This window comes from Olea europaea, chromosome 12 (genome assembly GCF_002742605.1).
Source record: "Olea europaea var. sylvestris chromosome 12, O_europaea_v1, whole genome shotgun sequence".
Classification (NCBI taxonomy): domain Eukaryota; kingdom Viridiplantae; phylum Streptophyta; class Magnoliopsida; order Lamiales; family Oleaceae; genus Olea; species Olea europaea.
Genome location: NC_036248.1, coordinates 27,143,726 through 27,161,884, shown reverse-complemented (window position 1 = coordinate 27,161,884; position 18,159 = coordinate 27,143,726). Strand labels below are relative to the sequence as shown.

Sequence of the window (18,159 nt, the reverse complement as noted above, 5' to 3'; positions counted from 1 at the left end):
TGACACATCATTGTATCGGGTGCTGCATAGAGCCTTATTAAATCAATGAAAGTCAAGAGGTGATCAAGTGGATCTGTGACCCTGTCGTAAGCTTCTATCATAGGCTGCTTAAAGCCCTTGGGTAAAAGGACTGCCATGATTTCAAGTGCAAATAGGTTCTCTTCTAAAACCATCTGCTTGTGTTTGTCCTTTCTCCTGGATAATGCATCATCTATCTTCTGCATCATGATCTTTTCCATCTTTCGTTCCAGATCCATCATAGGTGGTAAACGCTGCAGGACCGTCATCCATGGAGCCCTCGAGCATGCGGTTACCAGTTGGATGACAAGAGGGGCTTCTACATGCCCTCCTTGGGGTGGCGGTGCAACCTCTGCCGAATGCGTAAGCGAGAGCGTTAAACTGGCTTTGTGTTACATACTGCGGTGGTGGCGGGGGCCTTTACAACTGACTCAGACTTTTTCTCCGCTCAATTGCCCTCAAGCGCGTATCACTTATTGTTCGTCTTCTTGACATAGCTTGTGTTCCGTGAAAGAGTTCCTACAGACGGTGCCATTGAAGTAGTCGTGGAACAATACCTCCGTGTCCACCTGTTGGCACAATGCGTTCCTGCTACTCCGATGAACTGATGTTACCTGAAAAATGAAGATGGGAATCTCTCTCCCATTTTACCTCCAGTGTGAGAATTAGTATACGGTGTTAGGAAAAACAAAAATGAAATTTAGGTAGCCAAAATTTTTCTTCTAGATATATTTTTCGCCTCGGGTATATTTATGGACACCTGAAGCCAGGTGATTGTTGGGTGGTTATGGTACCACGTGTACCACATAGCCTTTTCGACCTCCCCCACATTCTAAGTGGGGGGCCTTCAACTTCCAAATGGTCGATTGTTCCCGTGATAGCCATTATGTAAGCCTTATCAATTCATCAATGTTTTTATGGCTAAGCGTTGGATTAACCACGTAGGCAATCTCATGCTGCTCGATGGTTTGGAGTTGACATAGAGGTAGAATGATCATGGGAGTTGATGGCCTAGCATGGAGGTAGAGCACTCATGGGATCAGGGGTGGACTCACATGGGGTCAAATGACCCCACAAAATTTTGGTTTTTTTTTTTTCCCTCCAGAAAATGGTTGTTTAAACCCATTTTCAACCCACTTATTAACGTACCAAATGAAATCGAAATATTGCATTCTTAATATCATTTATAAGCACTCATGGCCTAATTTTTTGCTTCTTAATGGTGTGCGAAATGATCAATCGTAGCAAAAGTTACGATGTATCAAAGTAGGCCGTTCCAAATTAGTATTTTAAAAATTTCGATAATATACTAACTTTTAAAATTTGCCGATGATCGTATGCTATCTAAATCTACAAATCGCTTGCATAATTTAGAAGTTCGTTACGAAAATTACATCGTAGTCATATCGAATGGTTCAAACAGATATCGAAAATAGTTAAATATGCGTCAAACGTACGTATTAAAAGAGGCGTTTAACTTGTCTTTTTTTTTTTATAAAAAAAATAAATTATTTCATTAACGTTTATTATTTTTCACGATAAATTTTCCAATATAATTTACATCATTTTATTAGAAAATTTTACATTAAATATGATGTCAAAAATTCTAAAATCGTTACGGATTAAATGTAATTTGAATTACTTACTCGTCGTTAGCTCAACATCCATAAATGACATGGTAAACAAAACTACACATGTAGCAAAATTCATTTAACAATATTCATAATGATAGAATTATAAGACACTTCCAAGATGTCAAAATGCGTATTAACTTATTTTTATAAATATTATATTGTTTTAAAAAATTACACATTAATTTTTGGAACTAAGTACAACCCGCGAGGATGACCTCACAAGTGACCGCGCCCTCACATGCTCGACGAGGTCCCCATGAATAAAATAATCTCGACCCCATGTGTGTATATTGTGTCAGTCCCGCGATCATTCATGTGAGCTCTGTAGCACGACTCTAATTTTTGGCCCCACAACCCAAAACGGCTGAGTTCGCCCCTGCATGGGATCGACGGTCCAGCACAAGGGTGTAACACCTCACTTTGCTCGTCATCATAGGTAGCTATTTATGCTATCCAATATCATTATCCATATCAATCAGTAATCTAGACACAAATTTCAATTCTTTTTCGGCATGTTCATTAGGACTACCCACTTCGACATTTGCAGGATAAAAGAAAGAAAAGACTTGCTCAACATCCAGGAACGTTTGGCTAAGTAAATTTACTTATTGACACAAAATTGCTTTAAAATAAATAATTTTTTATTTGTTAAAGTTAATGCGTTACATATTTTGACAATTGAGCAGGACTTCCAATTAAACGAAAGGGGCTGGCATTCCCTTCACGTCTGTCTTCATTACACTCGCAAGCCTTCACTCAAGATCTGATGCAGTGATGCTCAATTCTTCTATTAACAAGAAAAATCCAACACCTCTCGAAAGAAGAACAATATCAATGTTTTTTTCGACTATTTCAAGACGTGACTCTTGATTTTTCATACTGCTTTTTCACTTCTTTTTCAAAATATTTGATCATCCATAGCAAATCCCTTAATCTTCTTTTTACATGCTATGAAAAAGGTTTAATTTCAAAACCTTTCCTTCATATTTGGCCCTTTCCTTCGGATACTTAGAATAAGAATAATGGGGGTTTCTAGCACCCAATAGCTAGCAAGAGTAAATTTAAAGGTACAGCGGTCATGAATCCATAATAAGAATAAAATGATATATTCAAGTTTCTACAATGCATAGATTGCTTTAGCATTTCTACAGCAAGCAAATCATTGGTTATGGTAAGAAAACAATTATTTTCATATTTGGCCCTTTCCTTCGGATACTTAGAATAAGAATAATGGGGGTTTCTAGCACCCAATAGCTAGCAAGAGTAAATTTAAAGGTACAGCGGTCATGAATCCATAATAAGAATAAAATGATATATTCAAGTTTCTACAATGCATAGATTGCTTTAGCATTTCTACAGCAAGCAAATCATTGGTTATGGTAAGAAAACAATTACGCAATTAAGTCAGTTCAAGGTGTGTAACTAACATATTAACCAAACGGGCTTGGTCTGTAATCCGAGGCCAAAAACTTTACTTCTCGAAAACATTGCTGCTCCAATCAAAATTGTTGATATGGCCTGCACAAAACGATATGTTTCAAGGTGTGAGAATTAGTATACGGTGTTAGGAAAAACAAAAATGAAATTTAGGTAGCCAAAATTTTTCTTCTAGATATATTTTTCGCCTCGGGTATATTTATGGACACCTGAAGCCAGGTGATTGTTGGGTGGTTATGGTACCACGTGTACCACATAGCCTTTTCGACCTCCCCCACATTCTAAGTGGGGGGCCTTCAACTTCCAAATGGTCGATTGTTCCCGTGATAGCCATTATGTAAGCCTTATCAATTCATCAATGTTTTTATGGCTAAGCGTTGGATTAACCACGTAGGCAATCTCATGCTGCTCGATGGTTTGGAGTTGACATAGAGGTAGAATGATCATGGGAGTTGATGGCCTAGCATGGAGGTAGAGCACTCATGGGATCAGGGGTGGACTCACATGGGGTCAAATGACCTCACAAAATTTTGGTTTTTTTTTTCCTCCTCCAGAAAATGGTTGTTTAAACCCATTTTGGACCCACTTATTAACGTACCAAATGAAATCGAAATATTGCATTCTTAATATCATTTATAAGCACTCATGGCCTAATTTTTTGCTTCTTAATGGTGTGCGAAATGATCAATCGTAGCAAAAGTTACGATGTATCAAAGTAGGCCGTTCCAAATTAGTATTTTAAAAATTTCGATAATATACTAACTTTTAAAATTTGCCGATGATCGTATGCTATCTAAATCTACAAATCGCTTGCATAATTTAGAAGTTCGTTACGAAAATTACATCGTAGTCATATCGAATGGTTCAAACAGATATCGAAAATAGTTAAATATGCGTCAAACGTACGTATTAAAAGAGGCGTTTAACTTGTCTTTTTTTTTTTATAAAAAAAATAAATTATTTCATTAACGTTTATTATTTTTCACGATAAATTTTCCAATATAATTTACATCATTTTATTAGAAAATTTTACATTAAATATGATGTCAAAAATTCTAAAATCGTTACGGATTAAATGTAATTTGAATTACTTACTCGTCGTTAGCTCAACATCCATAAATGACATGGTAAACAAAACTACACATGTAGCAAAATTCATTTAACAATATTCATAATGATAGAATTATAAGACACTTCCAAGATGTCAAAATGCGTATTAACTTATTTTTATAAATATTATATTGTTTTAAAAAATTACACATTAATTTTTGGAACTAAGTACAACCCGCGAGGATGACCTCACAAGTGACCGCGCCCTCACATGCTCGACGAGGTCCCCATGAATAAAATAATCTCGACCCCATGCGTGTATATTGTGTCAGCCCCGCAGTCATTCATATGAGCACTGTAGCACGACTCTAATTTTTGGCCCCACAACCCAAAACGGCTGAGTTCGCCCCTGCATGGGATCGACGGTCCAGCACAAGGGTGTAACACCTCACTTTGCTCGTCATCATAGGTAGCTATTTATGCTATCCAATATCATTATCCATATCAATCAGTAATCTAGACACAAATTTCAATTCTTTTTCGGCATGTTCATTAGGACTACCCACTTCGACATTTGCAGGATAAAAGAAAGAAAAGACTTGCTCAACATCCAGGAACGTTTGGCTAAGTAAATTTACTTATTGACACAAAATTGCTTTAAAATAAATAATTTTTTATTTGTTAAAGTTAATGCGTTACATATTTTGACAATTGAGCAGGACTTCCAATTAAACGAAAGGGGCTGGCATTCCCTTCACGTCTGTCTTCATTACACTCGCAAGCCTTCACTCAAGATCTGATGCAGTGATGCTCAATTCTTCTATTAACAAGAAAAATCCAACACCTCTCGAAAGAAGAACAATATCAATGTTTTTTTCGACTATTTCAAGACGTGACTCTTGATTTTTCATACTGCTTTTTCACTTCTTTTTCAAAATATTTGATCATCCATAGCAAATCCCTTAATCTTCTTTTTACATGCTATGAAAAAGGTTTAATTTCAAAACCTTTTCTTCATATTTGGCCCTTTCCTTCGGATACTTAGAATAAGAATAATGGGGGTTTCTAGCACCCAATAGCTAGCAAGAGTAAATTTAAAGGTACAGCGGTCATGAATCCATAATAAGAATAAAATGATATATTCAAGTTTCTACAATGCATAGATTGCTTTAGCATTTCTACAGCAAGCAAATCATTGGTTATGGTAAGAAAACAATTAGGCAATTAAGTCAGTTCAAGGTGTGTAACTAACATATTAACCAAACCGGCTTGGTCTGTAATCCGAGGCCAAAAACTATACTTCTCGAAAACATTGCAGCTCCAATCAAAATTGTTGATATGGCCTGCACAAAACGATATGTTTCAAGTTGTTGCCAGCAAACGACAGCAGAATAAGTGTTGCCTTCAAAATAAATAAATAACTTATCCAAATATGCTCGTACAACCATAATACTTTCAGAAAGAGTTAAAATAGTGAGTAGGCAATGCACTGTTTGGAAGAACTTACTTTATCTTAATATCAAACGTTCTAATGCTCATAGACTGAATACACTATATCCGGACTGTCAGTTCAGCACATTTGAGTAAAAATCCGCTTCATATGGTGCTTTGAAAAGCTGGATTTCCTGAAAGGTACCATTCTGGGGCAAGGCATGAACACTGGGATGAGTCGGCTGCTGTGCAGTCTGCCAGAATTCTGCAGAAGTGAAGGGCAAGCCTTCTGGGATTGCATGCATTACAGGCTGAGGCACGCTGGTGCCGCTTTCGTTGATAGGGTTGTTTAGTATAATGGATTCTGGCTCACATGAACCCCAGGAATTACTTGACAGAAGAGAGAGAGCACAATGGTGCCCCGGTGCTGCATCTAAATGGGATGAGAAGATGGATCCCTTGGAACCTGGATTAGAAAACGTTAATATATTCACCCAAATTGATGCAAATCAAGTTCCACGTATTAACAAAAAGTTATATGCAAAATATTAGCTTAGAAGCTTGTCTACATTTTGCAGTATGGGACATGCTGTCTAATTCCTTCCTAGGTTGTGATTTCAAATTACCATAGCTGGTAACACCTTGGACTTCTGAAATAGCTTCACCAACGGTCAGTCAATACCTTAATAAATTTTATCTGGGTTGTACAATTTGAATTCTAGAATGCTCGTAAGAGTCTTGGCTTTATGCTATAACTTTGATATGGCTGCATTTAGGTACCACGTCCGTCAATAATCACAAAACACTCAATTGCCAGATTTTCTGCAGGTTGTCATCTTTTAGAAATTCTATAAGCAACAAATATTAATTACTTAGAAAATATGATCTCGCATCTCACTGATGCCATAATCATGCATTCATGCCATGTGTCAAAAAAACACATTTTTCAGTAAAAGACACATGGCATGAATGCATGATTCCACACCTGATAGTTTCAAAAATCATGCTGCGAACGTAGTAGATTAAAAAGATTGATCTTATGGGTGCGAATGGGGAAGATATCATAGGTTGAAGATAATCTGAGAGAGCTGCGAAGGTAGTAGATTAAAAAGATTGATCTTATGGGTGCGAATGGGGAAGATATAATAGGTTGAAGATAATCTGAGAGAGAGGTGAAGAAGAGCATGCTTGGATGCAGTTAAAAGGTGATTTTATTGGGTTAAAATACTTCAGATCGTTCTCCAAACCTACTACTCAATAAACTAGACACAACATCTCGCTTTACACTCAAACTGGTTAATTAATATCCCTTTCCATGAATACCAATTTTCCGACTAACACATTGGTCCTGCTGCTTGGTTAATTTTGTGTTCAGTTGAATGGTAAGCACACGAGTTATCCTCCCTCTGTTATGATATTACGAGGGTGTTTGGTAGGGATTAAAATTAGATTTTTTTTTATAGATTGTGATAGAAATTTTTGAAATGTGTGGTTGAAAAGTTTGTGGGACCCATGAAAAATGTGATTAATATTGATTGTTTGACTTAGATTAAAATCATATTTTAATCCTACCAAACGGGCTCTAAGTTCTTCCCTCTGGTGAAAATATATTATTTCATGGTCTAAGGAAGTATTTAACTTGGACAACCCTCTATTAAGAAAGACCTAGACAGAACCCTCAACTTCTCGGCCAAATACCAAACTAAGTAGTTCGGTTTAGCACAAACCTGACAATCTTTATAGGCGATTCACCAAAAGATGAAGTGTCACCTGTCATTTGGATTTCTGTCACCTATGTACGGTCAAAGAGTACACTAAGCACTATTAATCTCGACAACAAATTATGAACTTGAACTACCAGATTGTCTTTAGCTCCTGTTTGGCTCCCATTAAATTACATTCTATTTTTCTCTGTCCTATTTTCAACCACACAATCTTCCATGAAATAATATTATACGTAAATCGAAAATTTTTCCTTCTTTTTCAACCACTCGTTTTTTCAACAAAATACAATTCCTCCCATTTTCATTATCAAAAATGGGGGTCAAACGGGGACTTAATCTATCACATTTTCCAGGACTTCGGGGCTCTGTTCTCATTCTCCAATAAAAAAAATTCACATATGCGTTCTCAAGCTTAGCGAAACTTGCTATTAGTGTGATGGCTTCATCTTTGGCCTCCCCTACAGTTAATCATCTTAATCTATGTTTCTCTCTGTGCTTTACTTAACATGCAATGTTCCTAGTACTAGATATCAGTGGTTGGTATCTTTTATTGCTGTGAAAATTTTACTACATCCATCAAGTGTCACCTCGAGTTCTGGCCTAAATGTTCAATCTGCGTGATAGACTCAGAAATTACTTCACAAAAATTCTTATTGGGAAAGAAAACCTATGATATCCTCTAGACTACGAGTAATTGGCGCAATACCCCTCAAATCAGCAACCGTGTGCAAAACAACCTGCCATCTATTTTCTCCACTAAATCCTTGTAAAATAACGAATTTATCCTCCTTTTAAAAAAACAAATAGAAAAGAAAAAAATAAAGAAATAATTGCACTCAAAGTTCCAAGATTTTCAAAAAATACAAACAAGACCCAATTAAAACAATTTTAAAAAATTGAAAAACCTCATTCTTCCCAAACTGACCCTACCTACCCCAACCCACCACCATCGACAAAGCTTTATCTTTCAATCAAATTCTCCATAAATTATTTAGGGTGCATTTGGTTTGCATTTCTGTTTCCTGTTTTTAATTTTGAATTCATTGTCTGTTCTCTGTTTTGAGAGGTTATCTTAAGATTGTAATAAACGCATTTGGTTGTCATTCCGGAAAATTTTCTCAAAACAAAAAATTAGAAAACCTATGTGGTTTAAAAATTTTAGAAATAGTCTTACGACATTTTTTTCAATTAATTTGATTACTTAGGCCCGTTTGATTCTTATTTTTCTAAAAATGAGAATAAAAAATATAACCGTTACAGGATCCATACAAGATATAGAAAGTCAGATATTGTGATTTGATGTGATGGATAATGGTCATATTTTTCATTTTTGTGGCAAAAAAAAGAGAATCAAACGGGGTCTTAATAAAACATATCAATTTTATGCTAATATGTGATCAAAAAATATAAATTTTAAAGTAGGTAAAAAAAATAAAGGAATCATTATAAGATTGAGAGATAGAACCAAAGAGATGGATTCTCCACAAGGGTTCTTGGAGGAGAGATTGGTATTTGTATTAGGGAAAATTGTGTGATTTTATTAATTATTTTAATTTGAGAAATTTTTAAATCCATTTTCCTTGTTTTGAGTTTTTTGAGTGTTTTCATTAAAAACACTCAACATGTCAAAAAGTCATTTTGAGTTTTATGTTGTAAAAATTTTCCTTCTTTTCAAAAACGAATTTTTGAAAATAATATACTAAACGCGTTTTGAGTTTTTCAGAAAATTGAAAACTGAAAATGACCTCAAAGCTGCAAACCAAATGCATTCTTACATTTCCAAAAATTCAGCCTTGCAAGATCCTTTGAAATAGTCCAAAAAAATTTTATGCTAATATGTGATCAAAAAATATAAATTTTAAAGTAGGTAAAAAAAATAAAGGAATCATTATAAGATTGAGAGATAGCACCAAAGAGATGGATTCTCCACAAGGGTTCTTGGAGGAGAGAGATTGGTATTTGTATTAGGGAAAATTTTGTGTGATTTTATTAATTATTTTAATTTGAGAAATTTTTAAATCCATTTTCCTTGTTTTGAGTTTTTTGAGTGTTTTCATTAAAAACACTCAACATGTCAAAAAGTCATTTTGAGTTTTATGTTGTAAAAATTTTCCTTCTTTTCAAAAACGAATTTTTGAAAATAATATACTAAACGCGTTTTGAGTTTTTCAGAAAATTGAAAACTGAAAATGACCTCAAAGCGGCAAACCAAATGCATTCTTACATTTCCAAAAATTCAGCCTTGCAAGATCCTTTGAAATAGTCCACAAATGATTAATCAAAAGCTCTATGCCTAAGAAACTTAAAATTAAAATTTCAAAAGAGATTAAAGATATCGATTGAATTAATCTAGAGCATGATGGGCCTCTACGTTCCCCATTTCTATTTGTCCACCATTAATTTGTTGATTCTTCTCTTCAATATCCTCCTCTGATGTCAAAGTGGTGTCACTACTAGTGCTGCTAATACTTTCGCTACCATATGATGATGCTTTGCTTGACATAGAAATGGCCAAGAAAGTTGGCTACTCTTTACCAACAATGATCATAAGATGATTCTCTTCAAGCATCGACAGTAATTTAATTGGAGGCAGCCTCAAAACCTTCTCTATATTACCCTCACTACATTTGACGCTCAAACAAGGGCTCGGGTTAAGCACAAGGAAGAGCAGGAAAACGAGCGACGTAGGCAGCAGGCAAAACAAGGTCAAATCCCTGAAGATCAGGACCACCCACGGGCTCCAGCACCACAAGCTGAAATGGATAATTAGCTGCTGAGATAGATTTTTTCCACCACCACGGGCATTAGCCGGGACCTTCACAGTTTCTTTCAAGATTTTGGCAACATGAGGACTGAATTAGGAAGCTTACAAAGAGACAATCACCTTGCGTTGAACTACATCAGAGATGCTAGGGATCATGCTACAGTCATGCGACGGGAGGTTGACACCACAAATGGCCAATTAAACATGTATGTTGGTCGGGTGGACGGTATCCAGATGAGGGTCAATGAAACTTGGGAGACCATGAGAGCTATCCAAGCCGAGCAGATACAGCAATCTACCTTGATGCGGGAAATGAATGAGATGATGCGGCAGCTCCTTGGCTGACACCCCCCTCCGTCGGATGATGGTACAGCAGGACCCAGTTTCCCACCACCTCGTCCATTTTGATTCAAGGGAAGTACTATTTATCACATTTTGGATTTTCATTTTTATGTAGTCCGTAAAATTCTGTCTTTCATCTTTTGTTAATTTTACATTGAGGACAATGTAGTAACAAAGTTTGGGAAGGTGACATAATTTTAACTAAGTATCTGTATTATCTGTGTTCATCGGTATGTGTGCATGAGGGATCATGCTACAGTCATGCGACGGGAGGTTGACACCACAAATGGCCAATTAAACATGTATGTTGGTCGGGTGGACGGTATCCCGATGAGGGTCAATGAAACTTGGGAGACCATGAGAGCTATCCAAGCCGAGCAGATACAGCAATCTACCTTGATGCGGGAAATGAATGAGATGATGCGGCAGCTCCTTGGCTGACACCCACCTCCGTCGGATGATGGTACAGCAGGACCCAGTTTCCCACCACCTCGTCCATTTTGATTCAAGGGAAGTACTATTTATCACATTTTGGATTTTCATTTTTATGTAGTCCGTAAAATTCTGTCTTTCATCTTTTGTTAATTTTACATTGAGGACAATGTAGTAACAAAGTTTGGGGAGGTGACATAATTTTAACTAAGTATCTGTATTATCTGTGTTCATCGGTATGTGTGCATGGAAAAAAAAATTTGCATTTTATTCATTTTTGTTTTAACTCTTCTTATGCATGCTTATGTGGGCTTGATAACCTTACTAGCTATGATGTTAAAATTGGACTAGGTTAAACTGCAAAATCTTTGGATCTAATGCAACTACGTTATCGGACAATTGTTGATGCAAAACTTGACATTATTTGTGCACACTATTCATGCTTGACATATTAGATAAATGACTGGATTTTGAGCAAAAAATAGAAAAAAATAATAACCTTCTATTGAATTAAACCGTAAACTGCCTTAAGATAGTTTGGTGATGGTTGAGCTATTGTAAGGGAGCATTGAGATGAGTGTAGGCTCCGTGCATGAATTCTACTGTGTGGATTGCCTAGACCAGTGAGGTGAAGATTAGATGAAAATCTTAAATTAGGGGTTAGTTTTGGAAACTAAATATCTAGAACAATAAGAGCATAAAATAAATTTGTGAAAACAATACATTTCTTTTCATGCCTTTATGACTCGAGCAAATAAGTATGTAAGGATATTTCAAAATCTGGTGCCCTAAAGTTAACTGGCTTGGGAGTCACCGGCCTAAAGCTCGCTAAAAGAGTCATATAGAAAGCAAGAGGGAAAGAGGTTAATTGAAAGTCATCTGATCGAACCTTTACAACTCGAGTGAATAAGTCTGCAAGGGTTTAAAACCTGGTGCCCTAAAGCCAACTGGTTTGAGAGTCACCGGCCTAAAACTCGTTACATGAGTTATATAGAAAGCAAATGAGAAGATGATAAAAAAAAAAATTCAGAAAAATTAGAGAAAAGTGAGAAAAACAAAAGAGAGACAATAACATCAAGAAAAGCCCTTGGACATTTGGTTGAAGAAACTATACCTTTGAGGCGGGACAAGTAACCTAGTTTAATCTTGAGCGTCGAAGCAATCAAACTTAGGAGAGCCTTCACTTATTGAAATGTAAACTTGTGATAGTGAGATTAAACCTGGTGCCCTAAAGCCAACTGGTTTGAGAGTCACCGGCCTAAAACTCGTTACATGAGTTATATAGAAAGCAAATGAGAAGATAAAAAAAAAATTCAGAAAAATTAGAGAAAAGTGAGAAAAACAAAAGAGAGACAATAACATCAAGAAAAGCCCTTGGACATTTGGTTGAAGAAACTATACCTTTGAGGCGAGACAAGTAACCTAGTTTAATCTTGAATGTCGAAGCAATCAAATTTGGGAGAGCTTTCACTTGTTGAAATGTAAACTTGTGATAGTAAGACTAATCCAAACTACGAGAGGGTGGGGACTACAACTATGCAAATTCCTAATCTTAAAATATAATCCCGAGATAACTGAGTGAAAAGAATAAGTTTGAGGGGGTTGTGTATCTCTCGAGCGAGTAAGGATACATTTGACCACTTGGGATCGGGACTCAAACCCATCATGAATCTAATATGTTGGCATGAACTCACACACACACATCAAGTACGCATTTAACATGCGAAGGTTGATGCCATTAATTTTTTTTTTTGCACTAATATATCTTCATCAAATCAAACACTTAGTGAGATTAATCCAAACTACGAGAGGGTGATGACTACAGCTATGTAAACTCCTAATTTTAAAACACAACCCCAGGATAATTGAGTGAGAAGAATAAGTTTGGGAGGTTGTGTATCTCTCGAGCGAGTAAGGATACATTTGACCACTTGGGATCGGGACTCAAACCCATCATGAATCTAATATGTTGGCATGAACTCACACACACACGTCAAGTACGCATTTAACATGCGAAGGTTGATGCCATTAATTTTTTTTTTGCACTAATATATCTTCATCAAATCAAACACTTGTCCAATCCTGAGCCGTAGCAGGGTATTAAACCATGTTTGTTCAGAATTTAGTCACTATCTTGTTTGAAGACAAATAATAGTTCAAGTTTGGGGAGTTTGATAAGTGTGTTTTTGCACACTTATTTAGGTCACAAACATGACTTAATTACGAATAAAATGATTGAATTGTGACTTAATTTCATTACATTTGTGAATTGTAGGTAACACCGATGAACATGGTGAAATGCATCAGAAAAGACGCGAAAAAGGTCTAAAATGACACAAAGTGAAAGTTCAAGGACCAATGTGCAATTACCCAAAAGTTGACCCGATAAACAAATCAAGAAATTGAGTTTGCCAAATACAAATTGATGACACTTTGGGATGATGGAATGTGAAGAATGAAGAAAAGATGTAAAGAAGTGGAAGATTAAAGTAAAAGGACCAAATTGTAAGAACTGAAAGATTTATTCTACCATGCGGTTGCATGGTAGAAACGTCGTGCGGCCGCACGAAGTGATACAGGGATTTATATTGGAAAAAGATGATAACCATGCGGCCGCACGGATTAAAACCATGCGATCGCATGATACAATTGCAGCGCGAATTTTTCTTTCCTTATACGATTGAAATACCTATGGTAACCTAATTTTCCACGGGATATAAATATCAAAAACATTCCAAAGACGCCCAGAACATAATTGGAGGCCGAAAAACAACTCTTGGAGAGGATTTGAGCGCGAGAACAAAGATTAACACGAAGAACTTCAAGATTTATTCAAGTTTTATAACCTGGTGATGTCTTATATACAAACTTTGATATATTTTGTTATTTTAAGCATGCTAGGCTAGATTTTTATCATGCTAGGAGATCGATGAACCATGTGATTTGAATTTTAATATTCTAGTTTTGCAATTTGATGTTAAGACACAATTTCTAGTATGTTGAATGATTTATATGCGATTAATGTTTCCGCAATTAAGGGCTCGTAATTGTGTGAATTTAAGGGTGCGTTTGATTACAAGTAGGAAAATTACATGGAAAGAAAATGAATTCCAAGGAATTGAATTACCTAGAAATTGTTTTCATGGAAATTGTAAATTATTGTGTTTGATTGTATAAATTTTTCACGTGGAAAATGTTGAAGTAAAAGTATTTTTTGATGTTCGTTTGACTTTGTTTTACGTGGAAATTGTCAATTTCAGGGATATCCTCTTTTACAATTATTCCTAAAATTTGTTCCCATTGCCAACAATTAAAAAAAAAATAAAAAAAGCAAAAAAAAAATAAAAAAAGGTGGAAAACCAAAAACCACCTATCCCCTAGGAAAAAAAAGGTGGAAAATCACGCTTTAAGGTGTTGTACCTAGAAATTCATGGAAAATCAATTCCCTGGAAAATTTTGTCAATCAAACAGGCCAAAAGTGGAAGTTGGAATTCGAATTCCAAGTTCCATGGAAAATTTCGTGCAATCAAACGGGGCCTAAGTGATTTATTCTTGCAGTCGAGAGAATTGGAAGAGATTTGACATAATATAAATCATCGTAGGGTCCGATAGCGGATAGAAATATACCGCTATGCTCTACGTGAATCTTTAAATGTTCATAAAATCGCATGCATTTTTACATATGCTCTTGTCATAGAAATATAGACCGGTGGTATATAGAAATAGGTTCGATACATCTCGACAGAAAGTATTGAATAGACTTAAGAACATTGATTCGTCAAAATTAAAATGTGTTGTCATATTATGAAACTAGAGTTTAAAGTGATAATTGCATAGGAATTCGTGACCCTAGCGTATTTCATTCCCATAATTATAACAAGTGCGTTCTCAACTTTTAGATTTCATTCTTGAGTTTAATTTATTGTTTTGCATATTAATTTCAATTTAATCATAAAAAATTTGCATAATTGAGGTTCAATTATGTCTACATCCACTTTGGTAATTTAGTTTCGGTTAAGGCTAAGGTAGATAAAATTTGAACTAATCAATCTCTGTGGGACGATATTCGAACTCATTGAATCCACTTTATTATTTGTTAACGAACCGTACACTTGCGGTGGTTTAAAATCGAAAGAAATAATTTCGTGAACACCAACCCCAAACCACTTGTCCGTCTCGAAAAAGATTAGCATAAGAACCAGCCCCAGTCCGGGAAATGGGCGGATCACGAGCTGTCCCATTTTAACCGCTGGTCTAGGCCAATTTTTTAGCATAGACCCCTGTATAATTTAAGTTTTTGTGCATTGACCCCCATATAATTTAAATTTAAAATTCAAATAAAATTATGAGAGACGTGGGTTTGAACATGTCTTAAAATTAATGAAGTCATTAGTTAAGGGATTAATTAAAGCAATATTTCTAACTAATGTACAAAATTTTGTTTCTAAAATTTAGATCAATTGGATCCCTTAATTTTAGACTACAAAATAAAAGAATTCACAATTTCAGTTTCATTTTTTTTAAAAAGGGTGATTTAGCTCCACCTAGACAGACCAGCCCGTTAGAGTAACGGGTCATGGTTCAAGCTTCACTAAAATTTTACCGAGCAGGCCAAACCAAGATGGGTTGTTTAGGGCCAGCCTGCCCATTTTGACATTTCTACGTTGTTCCCATCATGATATTTATGGTAGTTGATTAATGACTTCCGACATGTTAGATGATTGAATTATTTTGGGCTGCAACAATTGTTTATTCTACGTAATAATATTATTAAGTTGTATCCAACGTAGACTGTTCTAGTCCAAAATAATACTGAGTTCAGTCTCCCTGTACTCTTAAGTTCCCTACTCTTTTTCATTCTTCTTTCCTTTCATATGGACATGGCACTCCATCCAAAACCAGACAACACTACTTTCCTCGCACCCTCCGACCAGTCAAAAAATGAAAAAATCTCTCAAGAACTAGAGATTCTCTGCTGCTTTCTTTCCCTTCAAAGATTGTGTCAAAAAACATGGACCACATATAGACGAAGCAGAGAATGGTGCTGAAAAGTAATGCTCTTCTCAACAAAATGAGGACAAAAAAACATCGTGTAAACAAGATAAATAAGGTTTTGAAAATAATGCTTTTCTTTTTCAACAAATCATACGGACTTCAGAGACATTGAAAGTGATTACTACTTAGAAACTTTATGGTTAATATTTTCATCCAATTACCGATTATGGATGAGCCAATTGCAAAATCATGATATCTAACTGAAATTAAAAAATTAACATGATACTTTCATATAATTACTTTGCCTAACGTAGCTCCCCCACCGCTCCTCCCTGCTCATTATTGTGGATTCCCACTCGATGTTAGATTTGGAGCATACGTTCACTATGTATAAGAAAATGACAGTTCAACTCCTAGAAAATATAACTCTTGTAATTCTTCAAAATTAAATGCCCAAGTAATTTTAGTAGGAATTTTGCCAAGTTGAGCCAATTTAGATCAACTGAATGGAATAAACAGCTGACACTAATCTGTTAGTAGTGTCTGAAAATATTGAATGTTGTACGTCAATCTCCTAAAGTAGTAAAACAAACCTGGATTTAAAACCTCAGATGTGGAGCCATTGAGTAAGTTATCATGCATACTAATGGTATGTGCAGGCTGAATTCCTGGCATGTGCACTTGCCCATCAAGGCCTCCAGCTTTATCAGGCTTCAAAGGAAACACCTCTGTTAGTGTGAATTTTGAGCTGCAGGTGCTACCACTGGCTGAATTTGTAGCCGTTCTAGAGTGTACAAGTGGAGCATTGTTCAAGAAAAAATTCATCTTCGCCCTGCCATCTATTCATGTAAAAGCATATCAGATCAAACATAATGAATGGTATCGCATAGAACTAAATTACTTTAAGGATTGTACAGAAATTTGGAGTTGCAACTAGTTGGAACCTCGAACAAGCATGTTTGTCTATATAGTTATGTGTTATGACCTCACTTATCAATTAATATTCCAAAAGACTAATAATTTGCATATTCCAACTGTAAGGGCATCCAGCAAAGTATATGCCGACAATAAAAAAGTAAGTCAAATTTAATTCCAATCCTACCATAGAATGGTGAGGTAAGCCCTCCTGAATTAAACTGGATAGTCTCCTGTTGTGGTTTTCGGCGCCGTGCATTGTGATCAGAAAGTCTCCTACGACAGCTTCGCTTCTTTTCATCAAATTCTGACACACCATGGAACCTTTAAGCATAAAAAAATGAAAATAAAAGACTCTCAGATTCTTCAAATAATCAAAAAGAAATAAGTACAAAAATTTAAGTAAATAAGTAGATCAGGAAATCATTATGGCTTGAAAAAATTGAGCAAGACATTAAAAAGGAAAATTATCAGAGCACTATCCTTTTATGTACTTCTGATTTGGTTTCCATACCTGCTACACTGTTGACAAAACCGACGTTCAAGCCCTCCTACAATAACCTTTGGACATTTTGAATGGCTGTTGCAAACTCTATGCTTCCGATGATAATCTTTTGCTGCAGAAAGATCCATGTTACAGCCTTCGACTTGACAGCGTGGAATAAGCCCATTTGGAGGAGATGATTTTGATTTCTTTGTTATAGAGATGGATGAACTAGGAACTACAGTAAAGGATGCACTCTTGATGCTGCCCCCGGCGCTGCTGTTCTCAAAGTACATCCGCTTCCCGAGTTTCAGACCAATCAGCGGTTCGGCAGAGCCCACCGAAGTCTCCAATGGTGAAGTTCCAGACACCTCATTTCTGATGCTTACGATGTTCTTGCTAAAATCTCCAGCAGGGCCCTCGAATGCCTCAAACTTGAAATTGGGATTTTTCATCCTGTCCTCTGGTAAAGAATCTGTAGAAACTGATATTGAGCACTCAGCTGAAGAACCATGGACTTCTGAACCAGAACCACCACTATTCCCGCTACCACCAGACAAATTGAATGAAATTTCCCCATCATCCATAATCATCCAGTCCGCTGATTGCACCTTCTTGGGGCTATCACTTGCTTTTGATCCGAACGCGACGAAGTTCTCCCAGTCCCATTTTGTATACTCCATCTCAGAGGAATAACTCAATAAACAAACTTACTCAAATTTCCTTCTATATGAAAGGCACAAGCAACTGGGCATCAGATCTGCAATCATCAATATCATGACCACTTAACATATGCTCAAACAAAAAAAGAAAAAAAAAAATTGACTGTGTCATGTCACATGAAGGGCAAATAATTATGGCAAAATACAGAGAGAGAAGGATTAGTAACACAAAATAAGACTTTTGAAAAGTAATGATGAAGAAATTTTACTG

At 36.0% G+C, this 18,159-nt stretch overlaps 1 protein-coding gene across 3 annotated transcripts; it reads right to left on the bottom strand.

Annotated features, from left to right (window-relative positions):
• Positions 1–2,916: 2,916 nt before the first annotated feature.
• On the bottom strand, positions 2,917–18,014 carry LOC111406234 (squamosa promoter-binding-like protein 12). 3 transcript variants are annotated; one of them, XM_023035529.1, is made up of 5 exons: positions 17,257–18,013; positions 16,930–17,066; positions 16,421–16,666; positions 5,647–6,036; positions 2,917–3,170 (listed from the first exon to the last, which is right to left on the bottom strand). In XM_023035529.1, exons 1-4 carry the CDS (start codon positions 17,907–17,909, stop codon positions 5,705–5,707), a joined length of 1,368 nt encoding a protein of 455 aa, XP_022891297.1. In that variant the 5' UTR covers positions 17,910–18,013; the 3' UTR covers positions 2,917–3,170; positions 5,647–5,704. The 3 variants fall into 3 exon arrangements, with proteins under 3 accessions (XP_022891297.1, XP_022891298.1, XP_022891296.1); XM_023035530.1 differs by lacking the exon at positions 2,917–3,170 and adding an exon at positions 5,229–5,541 and having other exon boundaries at positions 17,257–18,014; XM_023035528.1 differs by lacking the exon at positions 2,917–3,170 and adding an exon at positions 5,229–5,482.
• Between the last annotated feature and the right edge of the window lie 145 nt (positions 18,015–18,159).

Excerpts from the sequence above, each read along its gene's own strand:
- LOC111406234 (XM_023035530.1), bottom strand. The coding sequence starts at position 17,909 with ATGGAGTATACAAAATGGGACTGGGAGAACTTCGTCGCGTTCGGATCA. Across the intron at positions 16,667-16,929 it reads GCTTACCTCACCATTCTATG|ATGGCAGGGCGAAGATGAAT; the intron begins GTAGGATTGGAA and ends TTACATGAATAG. Across the intron at positions 6,037-16,420 it reads ATCTGAGGTTTTAAATCCAG|GTTCCAAGGGATCCATCTTC; the intron begins GTTTGTTTTACT and ends TTTCTAATCCAG.